The following is a 19,612-nucleotide window of genomic DNA, read 5'->3' on the forward strand; positions in this document are numbered from 1 at the left end:
TTGCCGTCCCATGGCTGCAGTATAGTGTGGAGGTTGCCTGGTCATCCCACGCTTTTGGGGTTTGCTGGTGGCTATATGGGCCTTGGAAGGATCTTTTCTCCTCCTCTTTCTGCAGGTGTCAGAGTTTATTTTTCACCTTCCTCAGAGGCACTGGGTGTTGACCACAACCAAGGCTGGGGATTTTGACTGGGGCGTACTGATGTTCCTGTGGGCACTTAGAAAATCCAGGGCTTCCTGGCTAGAGGGTCTTGCTACTCTGCACAGGGTCAAACTGCCGCGTTTGGGATCAGGAAGGAATTCTACCCATGGTCAGACTGGCATCATTTGTAAGGGGGTGGCAGCAAGGGAACTGCTTTCCTCTCCAGCAGGTGAATGTGGTCCTCTTCCTTGGCTCTCTGGCATGTATTTCATAAACTGCTTCCTTGTAATAGCAGGACATTGACAATACCCTCAATATCCTCACCTGCAACAAGTTTTTGAGGTTTCAGGGCTTATGCATGGTAGTTGTGCATGAGGGTTGTTCCTAAAATTTTTAAAGATAAATTAGACAAACATCTGTCTCGGATGTTTTAGATATGGATAATCCTTGACCAGGTGGTTGGACAAAGTGACTTCCAGCCCTACTTCTGTAAGATTCATCGATCAAAGAGTACAATATTTTGATCTCTATAAAAACTTGCCAGGCAAGACTTTCCAAAAAATACTTAAATTTTACTGTTATGGAAAAAATGAAAATTTTAACCCAAAACAAACAGGTGTTGAATGTGATAAAGCAGACTAACATCTCAACTCAATTTACTATATTCATGCTTAAAAGGTCACCAATTACACTAACACATACCACATGTTAGCTATTTACCAGACTCTTCAGGAAAACGGGGCTAAAATATGAACAGTCTGGCAAAGCTAACTAGGCTTCACATATGGCAAGCTTTAGAAAGTAACATTTCAGAGCATAAATACCATTCTATCAATTATGTGAATTATAAAAAAACCCCCCTTCCAATAAATGCAAGGGACTGACTACCATATTCTGTTTTTTCACCTTTGACAAAAGTAAGATGTTTTTGATACTAACTTGGTTTCAAGTTAGCAGAAAATAAAACCAAACAAAAAATTAGCATTTTAACAGATATGAGAATCATTTGTTATATAAAGGGCTATTCATTTTAAGATTAGCTCTTACCAGTCAGTGGGAACTAGACCTCACTGATGGATTTACATCCCTCATTTTGCTTTCATCATTTGCTAATTGTATAAGAGAAGCTCTTACGAGCTTTGCTCTATTCTTATTTTTTTTTAATGTTTTTGAAGAGTTACAGACACACAAGTTTCTTAATATTGAAGAATACTGGCTTTACGAACACGCGTGGTGCTCTGGTGTGGTGCCAGAGGACTGGAAGAGGGCCAACGTGGTTCCCATTTTCAGAAAAGGGAAGAAGGAGGACCCAGGAAACTATAGGCCAGTTAGTCTTACCTCGATCCTGGGTAAGCTTTTTGAGAGAATTATCCTGGCGCATGTCCATGAGGGGCCAGCAGGGGAGGTTATGCTTGGGGCAACCAACACAGGTTTATTAGAGACACTCCTGTCAGACCAACTTGGTGGCCTTCTATGACCAGGTCACAAAATCCTTAGATGCAGGGGTAGCAGTAGACATAGTCTTCCTGGACTTTAGGAAGGCCTTCAACACTGTCTCTCACCCCATTCTCATTAAAAAAACTAGGGGACTGTGGTGTTGACACATGGGTCAGTAACTGGCTAGAGGACCGCACCCAGAGACAGTGGTGGTGGATGGGTCATTTTTGACCTGGAGGAATGTGTGCAGTGGGGTCCCCCAGGGCTCAGTCCTCGGGCCTGCACTGTTCAACATCTTCATCAGTTACTTGGACGAGGGGGTAAAAAGCACCCTGCTCAAATCTGCAGACAACACTAAGATATGGGGAGAAGTGGGCACGCCAGAAGGGAGAAATAGGCTGCAACCAGACCTAGACAGGTTACAGGGGTGGGCGGATTAGAACAGGATGGGTTTCAACACTGACAAATGTAAGGTGATGCACCTGGGGAGGAAGAACCAGCAGCATACCTACAGGCTGGGGAACTCCCTTCTCATCTGTCCAGAGGCAGAAAAGGACCTTGGAGTCATCACTGATGCCAAGATGAACATGGGCCAGCAGTGTGGGTCAGAAGGCCAACCGCACCTTGTCATGCATCCACAGATGCATCTTGAGCAGGTGCAAGGAGGTGATCCTCCCCCTCTATGCGGCACTGGTCAGGCCACAACTGGAGTACTGCGTCCAGTTCTGAGCACCACACTTCAAGAGGGATGTGGACAACATGGAGAGGGTCCAGAGGAGGGCCACTAGCATGATCGGGGGCAGCAAAGCAGGCCCTACGAGGACAGGCTATGGGACCTGAACCTGTTCAGCCTCCACAAGAGAAGGCTGAGGGGGAAATCTAGTGGCCTGTTACAAACTAGTCAGAGGAGACCAGCAGGCACTGGGGGAGTCCCTGTTCCCCCGAGCACTACCAGGAGTGACCAGGAATAACGGTCACAAGCTGGCAGAGCGTAGATTCAGATTAGACAACAGGAGGTGCTACTTCACTGTCGGGGTGGCTAGGATCTGGAACCAACTTCCAAGCAAAGTGATGCTGGCTCCTACCCTGGGGGGTCTTTAAGAGGAGGGTAGAGGAACACCTAGCTGGGGTCATTTGACCCCAGTACTTTTTTCTGCCGTGGCAGGGAGTCGGACTCAATGATCTGCTCAGGTCCCTTCTGACCCTACAACTATGAAACTATGAAATGACTAAAACTGAAATGTTTTCCTTTTAGAACAATACCCTTAAAAATGTATTACTGTAATATTTGGCTATAAAATCCAAAGGGAGACATTTTATTTAAATATATATATTAACAAGTTGAAACATAATATTAACATGAAATACAATACAAAAAATGTACCTGTTCTGTGGAATAAATATGAAGAGAGTTGTTTTCTACTGCAGCTTTAAGAGAGATCCTTTTTACTGCAGATGTTTTCATGATATAAAGACTGCCTGGCTGTGGTCGAATATTTTGTCTATATTTCTTTCTAATTCTCATTTCTTGCAGATTTCTGGCCTGCTGCAGATTTGTAATCATATTGGTCAAATCTGATAAGGGGCCGGGGGGACAAAAACCAAAAACCCATCAAATCCCATTGTGATACAATCAGACTGCACAAGCAACATATTTCACAGATTTTTACAATTTGCCCCAATTTAAATTTCAAAATGTTCTTTAATAAGCATTGTTTATGGGAAACCATTAAAAATGTTTCGTCTAATAAGTACAGTCCAAATAGAATTAAACACAAACTAATTCTGAAGCCTAATTTTGTTGTCACTGATAAACAAATAATGGGACAATGCCTAACTCTAAAGTTTTATACAGTGTCTGTTTATTTGCAACCAACAGAGCTAACTCTGCATACACTTGTGCACGTTAAGTTTATGCACATGATTAGTCCTATGGTGGAAAACTAAACTAATTTAAAGTTGTGTAAATTACTTATTATCTGGGATTTTCAGAAAAGGCTAAAAGAAGTAATTTTACCTCCCAATGAAGGTCAAAGAATCCTGACCATCTAATACTTTTATGCCTCTCTGAAATCCCAGAAATGTTTGCATAATTGGGCCTACATCTTAAGAAATACTGGTGATGCAAACAAACATATCCATTTATAATAAATAAAATGTAATTATTAGTGGCCATTTCATAATGCCTCTATAATATCCTTATATTAGACAAAAACAATCAGATATTAAATTAAATCTGAATACCTGAAATGAAAATTGCACAACATATTTTCTAAGCATTGCTGCATGTCTAAAAATGCTAATGTACTTGAATAACTAAAAACATAACCATAAATGAGAATGCTATGAAAGTAACAGCTCAAAATCAAATCAGAGGAAAAAACAACAGTATTTCCTAATGTTTCTACATATAGGTTTAAAAATAAAAGCAAGAATTTAACAGTAAGGTGCAAAAACTTCAGGAACATTTTCAGACAACTACTGCTCATAACAGATAACTGAGCAAAACTTTCCCCTAAAAATACCTGCACCGTCGTTTCCCAAATTTCTGGCTGCTGCATGCTTGGTGCAATCTCTCTCATCTGACTGATAAGCTTCACCTTCACCAGTGCTTTGTTGAACTAAGGCATCTTTTTGTTCCTTATCTACATTCACATTGCTGTTAGTCAGTGAGTCCAGTGTTTTGTTGCCAAGCTTTTCATCTGCCAAATCATCCAACTTAGTTTTGAAGGGTGGAACAAAAAATTTGGCGGTTTTGCTTTGTATATCCAGATTTTTTGTTTTCTCACTTTTCTCAGCTGAGGTCTTACTAAGTGGAGTAAAACAACTTGAAATACTGCTTGAAGAAGTGTCAGATTTAGATATAAATCCTTTAAAATTTTGATCAGGTAGAGTAAAATTAGGATTCCTGACTTCTTGTCGTACCTTAGTAGCACTGTATGGATAAAAATATTTGAACAGAGGTAGTTGAGCTTATCAAAAACCTTTAATTTATCAGAAAACTTTAAATTTCATTCTTTAATTTGTGAGTGCTTAGGGACTTCAGGCCACCCAGCCATATGCTATAGGGGATTAATGCAGCACTGTGCTCTCCCCTCATCACATAGCTCTTCCCACCTCACTCTACACGGGCCGCCTTAATCACATGGTCCACGCCCCCCCCAACCAATACCATGTGGTAGCATGGTGCAGTCCAGCCTTTGCCTACCACCTCTTGGTACACTGCACTTGGCACACTGCAAAAGATCCCCAGCCATGGGATTTCACAATCCAGCTGGTCATGCTACCCCCAGGAATGGTGGTAGGCAATGGAAGGTAGGAGAGGGAGGGGCAGCCTGGGTTGAATTTTTTCGATTCTGTCAACTTGAAATACTTTTCTTTTTTTCACAAATAAAAACAGATTTAATGCATTTTTTTAATTTCAGGAAAAATCAAATCTGAATTCAAATATATTGTTTCTTATTGTATTTCTATGGAATACTGCAGTTATTGTTTCAATAAAGGCAACAGTTTAGATGTTGCCTCTGTATTTTGAACTAAAATTGATTAGCTTTTCTTTAGAAAATGTTGTAGGAAATTACTATAGAAAAGTAAAAAGAATCAATCTGTAGGAAAATATATTCTCTTTTTTTATCCAAAACAATTGCTTTAGAAATAAGCCCTATATAGTATACATCTCTTACCTAAAAGGACTACAGGTTACCGGTTTTAAAGGAACACGGTATATAAACTTTCTTCTGTCTTTGATTGTACCTAAAAGTAAATACACAGAAACACAATATCACTTGACTATTTAATAGAACATATTAAGATGGCACTTTCATATGAATACAGACAATGCAATACCTTTTTCTCCATTTCTATTTTGAAGGTAAATAATTGACTTTGTATTAAGTCCTCTTTGATTTTAAAAGACTGTTTAGGTTTCCTTAGCTTGCCACTTAATGAGTAAAAATAGGTTGTAATAAATTGACAAATAAGTACAAAAGTGCTATGTAAATCACCTTTGGGTACAGATCTATTTCTCATCAGCAGATTGCCACTAGAAAGATTCAATACCTGATAAATAAGCAAAGTACTAGGAGATGCATTGTGCTTAGGTGCAGAGAGCAGGCAGTGAAATGCAGAAACAACAGAAATTTCAGGTACTGAACTGGTTTGCAACCTCTTTTTCTTGTTTTCATTTGTTCTGGCATGCTTTTCTCTGTGTACATTCTTGTGGGAGAGATTTTCAAACAGTATATACTACTTTTAAAGGCTTCAGGTACTTATACTTTAAGAACTAAAACCAGGACTGTCCTACCAAAAGCCAAAGGGGTATGTAAATTCTACTACTTACAAATAGTGTCTAGAAAACATGCAAATAGGCCCTGAGGGCAATGCCCTACAAATACTGATGATGAATAAATAGTAGAGGCTACTGCAGCTTGCACCCTGATTTGATGAGCTTTGATACTGCTAACAGTCAAGGTCTCAAAAACTCTTAACATAGCTGGATGCAAGATGAAATTCATTTTTTAATTTGTTTGTGTAAACTGTATTACTTCTCGTTCTCTCGTTAAAGGAAATAAGTTGTCTAGGAAATGCTGCGAAGACTTCCTCTTATCTCTTAGTGGATGTTATACCATCCCTTAGTGGATGTTATACCTTTAAAGAATTCTACTTTTTTGATGACATGGTGTAATAGCTCAAAGAGCCTGATAACTCAAATTCATTTTTAGGCATGTAAACACCAAACTGAGATCCCATGATGGAGGCAGTTTAGATACAAGTAGAAAGATCCTTTTAATAAGAAAGAACCTTGAGAAATCTTGCTCTGACTGGAAGTACAAATACTGTGGAACTTTCAGCAGGAAGGAAGAAATCCCCAAGAGATGCCAAATAAATTGTCAAAGAATTGAGGAAAAGGTTCTTACCCCTGCAATCCTTTAAGGGGGAGAATACATAGGCCACACAGAGGGCCATGATACTCAACCACAGTTGAGCAGCACTCTGGAGTGCTTTTCAAGGGTGCCATGATGTGCCACACAATGTTAGCAGTTAGGTGTGCAACCGCAATTCACAAGACAAACCAGAAATTTTAAATATAAATCAGTACTTTTAAAAACATTCTGTCGTGAGTTCTTATTATTTTGAGTAAAAAAGCCCCAAAAACAAAACCAAAGAGCTAGCAATTCCAAGGGCTGCCTCAAGTCAAATGGTTGAGAACCACTAGTCTCTAGTGTATCTAGCAACAATAAATGCAGATAACAAACATCTGACACTGATCATGTCATGATTAAATTCTATTCCATTTAGAATTGAAAGTTTTCCTTGTAAATTCTCTTCTACTAAGTGGGCTGGCTTGGACAAGTGCTTACTAAACTAGATACTACCCACTGCAAACTGGAGGGAAAAAAATATTGAGATGACCTGATCCTCCCCTCCCCCATTCTGCACAGGAAGGGCTGCTGCAAGAGGTAAGGATAGGAGGTGAGGTGGGCTAAAGGATATGCAAAAGGTGTGTAGTACAGCCACGCTGGAGCTATTAGCGTGAAAATTGTCTTGCTCCGTTTCAACTCTTTAAGGATTCTTGGCAGTAATAGTATTGGGGGGGATGGGAAATAAGCTGATCTGACCAAATAATCACAAAACAATCTCCTAATAAGGCACAACTTACCATACCATTCAGAATAATTCTGAAACACACTGCTCTGCTTGGCTGCATGCTACAAAATTGTGCTTTCATTTTTCCACCATTCCACAGACATGCAATTCTTTGAAGGATGTATAACCAGCATGTCTAGGTTATACTTGCCTACAACAGGTTGTGCTTGCTTACAACATGCACTGACTTGAAATGTATCTTGTGTGAGAGGTTCACCAGTGTAATATGCTGCACAAACTGGAAAGCAAAGGCAAGATAATACTGGATGTTAAGCAGTGCTCCCTCTAAGCCAGGGGCAGGCAATTATTTCAGGCAGAGGGCTGCTTACTGAGTTTTGGCAAGCCATCGAGGGCCATGTAACAGGCAGCCAGGGGCACATAAATATTAATTTTCTAAAGTTTTAGGAGTCCTTTGGGCCAAACAGAATGACCTGGTGGGCCGCATCCGGCCCTCATTTCGCCTGCCCTTGCTCTAAGCTGTATGGTGCGCATGGCTGCGCAGGTCTGCTCATGCTGCGCTGCCAGGTGCGCCTGTGCAGCCACGCACGCCACACAGCTTAGAGGGAATGCTGATGTCAACTCAAAGAGGATGCAGCCTGAAAGCTGTTGCAGAGTAAAAACTCTTTTCTGTTTTTAGAGTACAGAACTATTGTAATACATTTTGTGGTGCAGCTGATGTCAGAGTAATTTTTTCTGCATTTATCATCATAAACCCTAGAACTCTGAACAGGTTTAGGATTGTATTAATTGATGAATTGGGTCAATGGAGGTACATTTTATAAGTCAGTCATTTTGGTACAGGGACACTTTTATACATTTGACATGGGTATAAAAGTGTTTGTGATTATCTTTCTAAACATGCTTGATGTAGCAACTTGTGGCAATTAGGAAACTGAGAAACCTGTTTCTTGGATGAATATCTACATGAAAATAAGCATTCTTCATGGTGAGAACTTTGAACCAATTTCTGTGACCTAGTGAAGGGATTATGAATGATAAAAATGACCATTCTGTATCTGATACGTCAGATTAGGATGTTGAATTTACTGAGCCTGAGAATGGGTGTCCATCCACTTTTCTCCTTGGGAATCAGGAAGTCTTTAAAATAAAAGCTGAGTTTTTCAAGACAGGATATTCAGTCTAGGGGCCTTGTGTCTGTCTTATTGTGAACGTCCCTGAAAAGGGACAAGTAAGGTAGATGCAACCTAAGTAGGCTTGGCAAGATTTGTTTTTTAATCAGTGAACATTGATAAATGTTGATTTCACCTCATACTCACAGACTGATGAAAAATATTTTGATAATAAGAGAAATTGATAGAAAGGGGATGTAAAGAAAAAAATGGCTGATGGAGTGGGTGATGACAGGGGAAACAGTCCCACAAAACTGTGCTGACTGCAGTTTGGACTGCAACTCCTAGAAACCCCAGGGGACTAGGAACAGAAGACAACAAAGTGACAAAGAGACAAAGGAGCTACCAGCAGACGAGTGGAGCAGGAGTGATGGCAGCCTGCTGCTCAGCTGGTGGCAATCCTTCAGTAGTTAAGTTTGTCATTAATAAATTGTCTGTCCCCCACACCCTAATTTCATGCAATCCTTAACATTTAAGTTGATAAAAAACAAAGTAAATGCTAAAAAATAAACATTGATATTATCCATCAAAATTATTAAAAAATAAAAAATTGAATTCTGCCAAGCCTAAACAAAGCACTGAACCGTGCATCTTATGGAAATAGTTTCCACCACCTTTTTTTGGCTGCAAAAGACTTCTATGTTATAAAAGAATCAGTAAAAGGTACCACCCATACAAGGTAGGGAAATGAAAAGGGTGGCCTCTCTACAACACTAATATGTGGCTAAAATCAGTACCCAGATTAAAGGATAACAGGCTGAAGCAAGCCAAGTCAAGATGTAAGTTATATTAATGTAATATGTTTTAGAGTTGTATCTTCTGCAGGTTACACCAGCTCTCACATTATCAATTCAGAGCCTTAAACTGATCCATGGATTCTTTTGAACTTTCAAGGTCCCCCATGGAATTGGCTCAACTTATCAAACAGAGAACATGCAGTAGATTCCTGCAGTAAATTCAGCTGTATGTGCACAGCGAGCTCTCTCTGAGCTCACTGCCTGGTCAATGTGGATTCTGCAAGAACTCTGTGACAGCAGCAAGCTCTTGAGTTCACAGGCTGGTTGTGGTAGGGGCTGGTAAGAGCTCTTCTTACCTTTCATGTGGCTCCAGAACCCAGGGGGTGAACACTGCTGTTGTTCCTCCCATCCCATCGCTTCCTTTGCCTCCCTGTTGAATTCAGCAGCCATGGAAAGGAGAGGATGCCTGGGGGCAGTGCTCACCTCCTGGGGTCCAAAAAACACAGACTCCAGCCAGACCCCATGGCCTGTGATCTTAAAGTCTCTCAGCAAGTATGTTCCTGAAAGTATGTTTTAGGTGTCAATGTTAACTCACACTTCCACATTTTTGTAGAAAGCTTTACAGTAAAAATCTGCCTATTGACAAGGTATCTTAGTAACTTTGGAGTTTGAGAATTTAAAGGTCGGGAAGGCTGGTTGGTGTGGAGAGTAATTTTGCCTTATATAGTTATTTCTTTAATAGAAGAAACATTTACAAAAATCTTAATTCTACATGAGATTTTGTGCAGAAATTAAGAGCTTGATACAGAATTCTATTTGGGACATTTCATACCACAAATAACTGTATAGGATATAGATTTTAAAAATTACCATCAGGAGTGCTTTTTGAAGCATTCAAAGATTTATGGGGATCCTTTGTTCTGTCAAATTCAGGTAATAGTTTCCTTTTAATTGGAGGTTCTTCTGGAACAAAACAATGGGAAGTTACTTATCAAGTACTGGAATTCAAGATGCATTATTCATATGCACATTCTACCACAAATCCAAGCTCAGAAACATTTTACTCCTAGCATTATTAATCAGGCTTCATGTATCTTGCTTCTCTTCACACTCTGTGCAGAGGGCATAAGTGGTTGTACATGCTTCCTGCTTCTCGGTTTCTTTTCAGCCACAGAATCCAAGAGTGTTAGGGATTCCAAGAAGAGGGGAAGTATGAACATGTATTCGCAAGCTGCCCCTTGAATTTCCCAAAAGTCTGGTGGCAGCCTATCAACAAAAAGTGGCAGGGGTTCATGAATTCTGAAATCAGACCGAGCTAGTCTTATCTTGTTGTTGACCCTGTGAAATTGCAAATTGGTGGAGGAGTAAGATGGCTCCCCTAGCAAGTCCAGTTTACCTGGTCAATTATTCTTCAGGCTGCTACAAAACTTTCTTGCCTTCTGTTAAGCTGCTGCTATGACTATGGAAGACGGCATACAAAAATATGCTGGCACCTGGAAGGACCCAATCTAATCTCTCAACCTATTGTATGACGAATTTTCTAGACAGAGATGGCTGGTGTCTGTCATGTCATTCTGACAAGGTTCACCATTGGCTCATTGATGGGGAAGGTAATCTTGTCAGATACAGACTTGCAAAATGCACATGAGCCTATGTGAGGATTCATTAGTCTCATCAATTGAAAACTGCAAAGCTCAAGCTGTTTGGAAGCCCCTGAAAACCTCTCTATCTGGGACGTGATAAAAAAGAATCATTTCACTGTCAGAACAGAGGGGATAGTGGACTAGCATCAAGAAACCTCTCTATTTCAGAGACTGAGTCTGGAAATTCTTTCCTTTCAAGGAATTTGACAGCCAAAGTCTGGGCATGAAAGTATAGTACTGAGACAGATTATCACAATCCCAGAAAAAGAAAACCTATTTCTTTTAATGCAGGGCCCACAACTGAAAAAGGCTGTTTTTGAAAGGGTCCCTGCAAGCACTTAACTGGAAACGAGAAAAACCTGAGGCAGCAGTATGGAGGTCACATGCTTCTCTCTAAAGCTTGTTAGGTTACTCTGTGCTGAAAAAGAAGTGGCACCACATAAAATACTGGAACCAGCAGATGGGTATGAAAGAAGACCGCGCTAACATGCTGGCTTTCCAATGGTTTGGTCAACAGAAAGCCAAACAGAGCTTTGGAGCTTGCTTTTGTTTGACGCACCAAAAAGACATGCCTTAGAACCAGACACTGGCTTGAGTTCCCTGGGATCCAACAAGGCCAAAGGTACAAAGAAAAGGCAAATACCTCTCTAAAGACCCCCGGGGATTTTCCCTGGAATCTTCTTTGGGCTTACGCTCACTGGAAACTCCTCTGGCACCATTGACAAGCATAGTACCCTCTAAAAGGTATTCATGCCTCTGGTAGTTCTGTAACCTGCTAAATTCTGCATTGTAGGGTCTAAACTTGATTGCACAGATTTTTTCAGAAGCTACACCTGGGGTCTAACTAAGACAAGGTCCTTTTAAGACAGGGGTGGGCAATTATTTTGGGCAAGGGCCGCTTACTGAGCTTTGGCAAGTCATCAAGGGCCACATGACAGGCAGCCCAAGGCAGATTAATATTAAATTTTCTCAATTTTTTTTAGGGGCCCTGTGGGCTGGATAGAATGGCCTGGGCTGCATTTTGCCTGCCCTGTTCTAAGACAAGGAAGTGAATGATTTCCAAACAGTATATTTCCCAGGGTAATGAGTAAGGATACTTAATCTACCTGACTATTGCAGAAAAAATTGCACCATAGGAAAGTTATATATTAAAAATCAAGGGAAGCCATGCTGATGGTCAAGGGAGAAAGCTGCTGGAAGTAGATAGGACAAATGAAGCTTCTGTAGCCATAGGAGGCTACTTGAAAGGCTAAAGGAGGCTTACATCTTACTGAAAAACAGACCAGAAAGATAGAAAAGAAAACTAATTAAAAGCAAATTATGATTCAGAAACAAACAAAACAAAGCATTTTGTTTTTAAATAGGTGTAGATCAAGCATAGTCTGGAATAGACTTTAGCACTTTGATCTTGAGCGGTCTGTTGAAAAGGATGGAAAGCAACCACTGCCCTTTCTTAATGTTTTCAGTACAGAGTACGAAGAAAGATGAGATATACAAGTGTTGTAAGAGTGCCAGGTTAAAGTGCCTAACCTCAAATACTTGACAAGTATGTACATGCACCCAAAATAGTATATACATATGGATAATTAGTTAAAAGGAAAGCACTGTCTTTTAAAAGTGGATTTCCTATTAATTTCAATATCTTACCCAATGTTGTATAATATAACTAGCTTCTAAACTCAACATTTAAGCAGTTGTGCCAAAACAAAATTAGCAATTTTACAGATTACAAACACCAATGAAGATGTCCTTTTCAGCTAATAGCGCTGGTTTCCCAGCAGCAGCAGCAGCAGCAGCCTCTGCTCCCATGATCGCTGGGGTGTCCGCTGTCAGGAGGCAGCTTTGCTGTTGCCACTACAAGGGCAGTAGCTGTCCCCACTGTAGCAAAAGCCCTCTTTACCACTGTGATGGTGGCAGCAGGATGCCCAAACAGATAAGCAGAGCTCACCACAGAGGAACTATAGCCTCAGTACCCAGCAGATTGTAAAGGAGCCACAGTCACTCTCCCTCCCTTCCCTCCTTGGGAAACCATTCTTACGGACACCACAAAACAATTTTCAGATGACAGGACTCAACCTCTAGATTACCTGAAATCAGTTTAAACCAAAGAAAAGTAAAATGTTCTAAGCCAGAGGTACTCACTCAACCTATGATTTGTAGGCCATATTGATCCTGCTGGTCAACCCTATGTTCTGGCCCACAAAGTAGCCTCATACAACCCACCTGGCTTGTGGAACAGGACTGGTTTTGTACCACCACTCTAAATCAGTGCTGCTTAAGCTTTTGGCCCTGCAGGCCAGGTGAGTGACAAGAGTCCAGTCTGCAGACTGAATTGAGCCCCTAATGCCAGGACTGGGCCCCTTGCACCTGGCTGAGCCCTCTCCTGCCAGGACTGGGCCATGGGGCCTGATGCTGCCCCCGTTCTTGCCTGCACTCTGGATTGTGCAGCCCATCCAACATGCAGGGCCTAGGCTTCCCACAGGTCCAGGAAACTTGTTAGCAGGGAAGCAGGCCACCACTCCACTGCCAAATTCCCAGAACCACTAAGGAGCTCTGTGGGCCAGATAACAGCACTGCAAGCCAGATCTGGCCTACAAGCCAGGGGTTGAGCACACCTGCTCTAAGCAATTCCATAATGTGAAGTTAAATAAACTTCAATAGAGTTTAATACGCCACAGACTTACCAACTGAGATTTGCTCTGCCATGCGTCTCTTCCCCATTCTCATGTTTAATGGAAAGTTTTTATCCATCTTTCTACATGCCAAAAGGGACTTTTTGGTACTATTTTGTAGTTCATAATCAGTGAGGTCACAATCTTCCATTAAAGCCTTGGCACTTTCCACTACTTCTGTTTCCAAATAATTTTCTGGAATCTGGGAGCATGTAAGATAAACACCCTGCTTTGGTTTAGTAGGTGTACTGCACAAAACTACTTTACTATTTTTTCCCATCCGTTGATGCTCATTTTTTGAAGAGCAGGAATCCTTTAGCATAAAGGCATTTTTTAATAGTGTTAAGTGCTTGTCCTCTTCACTGTGGGTTAAGCCCAAAGATTTACTGCAAATGTTTTCTAAAGGCTTTGTTTCATGAGAGATTCCTGATAAGTCAGTTTCTTTATTGCAAGTTTCCTGAATTCTTGAATTCTTGATTTCAACTCCTGCTTTAGCCTTACCAACATAATTCACTGAAGTTTTAATAGCTGAACCAGAATCTTGCATTGAATTAACGTGATCTGCATAGCAACATTTGGTGCTGGCAATATTATCAAAATCTCTTACGATTCCTGTAACTTTATGAAGAGCATTTTCAGAGACTAGCACTTTCTTTCCACTTGCTGTGCTGAATCCAAATGGAGGACTCAGAATGAGTTCCGGATTTGGAGGGTTTTTTTCTTGTGATTTTACTAACTCCATGTTCACAAGTACTGAAGCACTTGCAGTTCCACCCTTCCCTATTTTTCCCCCGACTGAAGATACTTTATAGCCATATTTCATATCCAAAATGCTTTGTTGCCCATCTAATGAATTATTTTCCATTTCAAAAAAAAGCTGTCTAGCTTTCTTTAATGAATCTTCTGATAATTGTACATGTTTACCACTTGCTGTGCTAAAAAAACCTAGATTACCTGCAGGAAAATCTCCAGGATGATTTAGCTTTTTAGGAGATTTATATATACCAGAAAGTTTATTTTTCATTTGAAAGGACAGTGACTGAAGACTTGTCTCAGATCCAAGATCTGGAGATGTATTTCTCTTCTGGTATAGTGTTTGTTTATCTTTATGACTGTTCTTATTTGCATTAGGGAAATGGACTGTAGATACATTATCCATCTCAGTCTTCTCTACATTTACTGAATTATTAAAAATGGGGCAGTTGGTGTTTTCAAAGGTCTTCAAGCGATCTGTTGTAACATCAACTCGATTAATTTCCAATTTAGTCTTAATATTCTGTTTTATAGGGTTATCAGGATTTTCTGGAAACAGCTGTCTGACTCTCTTCAGTGCATCTTCAGAAACAGTGACTGTTTTACCTTTTGCTGTACTGAAAACAAATGGTCCATCCTTCAGTGGCTTTGAAAAAGAACTTTCTACTTTTGTTGCTGAAATTTTCAGAGTATTTTCAGCACCCAGAAGTTTCAAATCATTTTTTGGATTTATACAACTTTTATTATGAAATGTATCTTTGAAACTAATAAAACTGTTTTTGTCTGAAGAAAGACTTGTCAGTGGCTGTTCTTGACAAGTATTAGGTATATTTTCTGAGACACAGTTTATAATATGGCACGTGTCATTTGAATTTTGACATTCAGACTGCTTCGTATGGCATTTAACAAAAGAGCTACTATCTGACAAGTTGCCCAAACTTACATAAAAGCAATCATGGCATTTATTTTTATCATCCTTAACTGTTAAAATACTTTGTGCATTTTCATGTACAGGATTTTCTACGGAAGTGTGGGAAACTTGTGTTACATGCATATCTGTAGTCTGGTCAGTACTAGAAACAAGCAATGTATGTTTTGAGGCATCACTTTTTCTTGAAGAGTGTTCCAGTTTTCTCTCTCCAAAAGACTCTGTCTCAAATACAGAAACTTTACTTACAACACTTTTTCTACTTTCAGTATAAAATTCTGAATCTAAATTTCCGAAGTCCACAGCAATAGGTCTTTTTGAATAAAAAGCTTCTGCATATTTTTCAGGTTCATTGGCCAAGTTAGCCAACACACTGCTCTCTAATGAAAGATTTTCCCTAACTGTTTTTTCAGTTGAACTACTTTGTACTATCAGTTTAAATGCATCTTTTCCAGGTTTTTTAGAAACAGGGTTATCTGTAAGATCAAGCTTTTCTTCAATACAGTTAGCAGTGTTTTCCAAAAACAATTCACAATCTCCTACAAATGTTTTGTTACCTTTCTTTTCATTTAAAGACTGAATCTCAGGGTCCTCAAAATTGCCATTGTCTTCGTTCTCAAAGAATATATTTTCTTCTGCAAAAAACAGTTTTGCTTTAGCCAAAGATTCATCAGCAGTTGTAATTTTCTTGCCACTTGCAGTATGGAAACCAATAACATTGGTCTGCATTGTATCTTTGATTTTAAAGTCTTTGTCTTGTTGGATGTTAATTTGATAATGGTCAAAGCACATTTTGGTTTCATCTTGGTTCATGTTAATACTTTTTTGGACAGAAATTGTATCTGCGCCTTCTTTGCTAATACTATTTGTCATTTGCCTATTGAGGATTGAAACAACTTTATTCAATTCTTTTTCTGCATATGTTTCAGGAAGCAAATGTGGGGCTTCATCCAACAGTGCCTCAGAAACTGATATATTAGTTACAGTTTGAAAATTTTGTGATAAACATTTATGACCCGAACTTATTTTTTGTTCTTTTGTATTATGATCCAGTTGTTCAATTTCATCCAGAATATTTAAAGTAAACATCTCTTCAGTTTTAGCTGCTTCTCCGAAACACGTTAGATCTGACAGAACTTCTTGAGAATTAGACTTAACTTGAGTGTCACCCTGGTTTGGTAGCTGTTGTAAGATTTTCAGACTCTGAGCATGGCTTTCACTAGATGGTAGACTATTTCCCATTTCAAGAGCAGAATATTGTGCGTTATCTTTTAGGTTATTAACTTCAGTACTCCCAATAATATGAATATTTTCACCATCATTTTTTGGTTTATTTTCCATGTGTATTTGATTATTTTGAGATGTATGCTCAGAAGCCACCTGTGTATCTTTTAAATTTGTTGCACAGCAGTTGCCCTTTTCTGTTGGGCATCTAGAAACATTCCAATTAGAAGACATGCATTTATTCGAACATCTACTTTTTGTATTTATTTCAGTGAATTTCAGCATTTCGCTACCATCATCCAGGTCACTGAACAACTTTGTAGCTCTTGTCAAAGCCTTGTTAGAAATATGTATTTTTTTGCCTCCAGCTGAACAAAAGCCTTCCAAATTAGAACATTTTTCTTGCATAGGAATGGAGAAAATTGGTATACAAAGCATCCTATTTTCATTTGCATGTAAATTAGAAGCAACCTCTTCACAGTTATATTTCTGAAGATTAAAATTGTCTTCTTTTTTATTGCCCACCATTTTAGACTCTGTGTCTGCACACTTACTCAAAAAATTGTCACTTATTTTAACTTCAGTTTCAAAATCATCAACAGAATCTGAATTTTTACACAGGCCAGAAATATTCTTTGAGTTAATCATTTCACTGGTACCTACACTTACATATAATTCAGATGCATTATTCTGTGTTACACTGTTTCGAAACTGTGTAAATTCAAACTGGCTACCTGTTTCTTCTAGTATGTTAGAAAGTTCAGTGATTTCAGCTTCTTGGCTTGCTGTCAAAGTTTGGTTTTGCTCACGTAACTGTTGCTGATTTTTAGGCAAGTTTTGAAAAGACGAATGCATGCTTTTAAATAAAATACAATGTGGATTATTAAATTCAACCAAACCTGCTTGTGAATCAAAACTAGGGGAAGAATCAGTGTCCAATTTATTTTCCAAAACTGAAGAAATCTTATTTTCACTTGTAACTTTATTTGAAATGCTTTTTATTCCATCTGTGGACAAATCCTTAAGACACTCATCCTCCATATCTTTGAAAAGCATTTTGCTTCTTGTTATGCTATTTTCAGAGAGTTTGATCTGCTTATTGGAAGCAGTTTGGAAGCCATCAAACCTCTGTTTTAAACTGTGTGCACTAAAGCTTGCATGTCCTAGCCATTTCTCTTTGTTTTCAGAATTTTCTTTGGCTCTCTTGTTGAAACATAAAGATGTTACTGAATTTATATTGTTATCTGATGCAGTACATTTTAAAGGATATTCAACTGCCTTCATTATACGATGTTTAATTTCTGCATTAGGCTCTGGTCCTTTCTTTGATAGAAGCACAAGTCTTGCTTTTTGAGCCTTAGTTGAAACAGACTCTTGTGCACTAAAAGCTGGTACATCTTGCAGCAGTGGCAACGTAGATTTCTCAGAAATTACCACTGGTAAAGAACTAAGATCTGTGCGATCCAACACTTTATTGCCACTTTCTACACCTACTATGTTTTTGTTATCAGCTGTCTGAAACTTATTTTCATCATTTTCAGCAGACTCAGTTTCTCGATTATCAGCTGTAACTTTTAAAAATGAACCTCCATCCATTTTGTTCCCTCCCTTTAGCATAGTGCTAGAATTCTTATATGACTGTATTTTCAATGGTGAATTAATTATTCCTTTACATTCATGTATTGGCAACTTGTTAGTAGCATAATTTTCTTTTGCTGATGTATTTCTATTGCAACGTATACTATCGCTGTTATTTTTGTCAAGGTTAATTTCACTCAAGCTATTGCTGCAGTTACAGTTTGTCATAGAAACTGGTTCTAACTCAAATTCAATCAAGTGATCATTATCACTAGAAGTCTGTCTACACTGTGGTCCCTGTTGAGGTGCAACAGTAGCATTCAGATTAGTATTGGTATTTCCAGCTAACACATCTTTTTTAGGGGACTGTATAGTCCTACCAAAGTCCATTTTGGAATACTTCGTTGTGAAGAAGCAGGCTGTGACTAAAACTTTATGCTTTATACTTGGACCAGCATTAGTATTTGAAGCATCCACTAAATAGTCTCTCCAAGTACTGGCCATGTCTGATGTAACAGGTTGATGCTCCTCTCTATTATTTTTTACTACATCCTTCAACTCGTGATGCACCAGTTCATTATTGAAAGAACTAGCAGAGGAGTTATTTGCAATATCTGTTTTGGTGGCGTACTTGCTTGACACAGACTTTTCCTCAGTCTCTGACAGTAAACATTTTCCCTCAGTAGAGAGAACTGGAAGGTCTATAAAAAAAATAGGAAATATTGTAAATTAATCCGACACGTCAATCAACAGAAGTAACACAGCAATTCTCACTTTTTCAAAAAAGTGGCAGCTAAACAAATAAGTCCTTTCACAAAATTATGGCTCTAAAGCTGTTAGTACTTAAGTACCTACTTATCTTTACTACCATGAATGGCTTATTGATTTAAAGTGTGTAAATGTTCATAGGACTGTGGCCTTACATGACTCAATTATGGTCTGATAACTGACCAGCGAATCTGATATGATCTGAATAACAAATCAATTGTTTTTATTAAATTGAATTAGAGGAGGTGGTGTCCATCTTTTGATTGTTGAGCATTTATGTTCAGTAGTATATATTTCACGCAAGAAAGGATCCTTGATTTTTGAGTTTGATGTAATAATTCTTGTAAAATGCACAACTTTTGAAAATAAATTATAAAGTACAGTACCAGAGTAGATGTGTACTTTAGCAAATTTTTAAAAAGGTTTAATGCTCCTGAAAGAGGCAATGGAAATTAAAGGTTCCCTCTATAATAATACTTTTTAGTCACTCTTGACTTTGAAAAAACATCCTCCAAAATTTGAAGGTGCTGAATAATCTGCATGTCCATTCAATCCTCTTTAACACCAAGGTGACAATAATGACTAGAAATTAGTCCAATACATTTCAAATAGGCTAACCAGACTGCTTAACATTTCTGTCATTATTACCTTCAGTGGGCTAACTCCAGATGTTATTACCAGTCCTGTGAGCTACAGTTCTCCTTCCAAACTATAATGATTCCTCTGAAGTGCATGTGAAACAAAAAGTAGGTTCTATAAAAAAAAGCGTCACTAAAACAGGATTTCTCAACCTGTGGGTTGTGACGCAAAAGTAGATCACAAGAATATACGAAGGGTCACAAACAAATTTTAAAAATGGATTAACAAGCTTGAAAAATGGAGACAAACGTGGGAAACCATAGCTTTTCCCTTCCAGACTGGCAAGGTTCCAGCCTGCAAGGGACTGCTTGCCCCCTC

The 19,612-nt window shown here is 39.0% G+C and overlaps 1 protein-coding gene across 1 annotated transcript in view; it reads right to left on the reverse strand.

The window, feature by feature from the left end:
* The window catches only part of BRCA2 (BRCA2, DNA repair associated), a 58,234-nt gene that overhangs the window by 19,974 nt on the left and 18,648 nt on the right, over positions 1-19,612 (reverse strand). The window contains exons 11-15 of the mRNA XM_019528520.1: positions 13,417-18,588; positions 9,960-10,052; positions 5,260-5,329; positions 4,102-4,511; positions 2,961-3,151 (exon numbers count right to left, since the gene is read on the reverse strand). Of these exons, the coding sequence (XP_019384065.1) occupies positions 2,961-3,151; positions 4,102-4,511; positions 5,260-5,329; positions 9,960-10,052; positions 13,417-18,588 (5,936 nt within the window). The remainder of the gene's footprint in view (positions 1-2,960; positions 3,152-4,101; positions 4,512-5,259; positions 5,330-9,959; positions 10,053-13,416; positions 18,589-19,612) is intronic.

Source organism: Crocodylus porosus, unplaced genomic scaffold, assembly GCF_001723895.1.
Source record: "Crocodylus porosus isolate Cpor-Errol unplaced genomic scaffold, CroPor_comp1, whole genome shotgun sequence".
Lineage (NCBI taxonomy): Eukaryota > Metazoa > Chordata > Crocodylia > Crocodylidae > Crocodylus > Crocodylus porosus.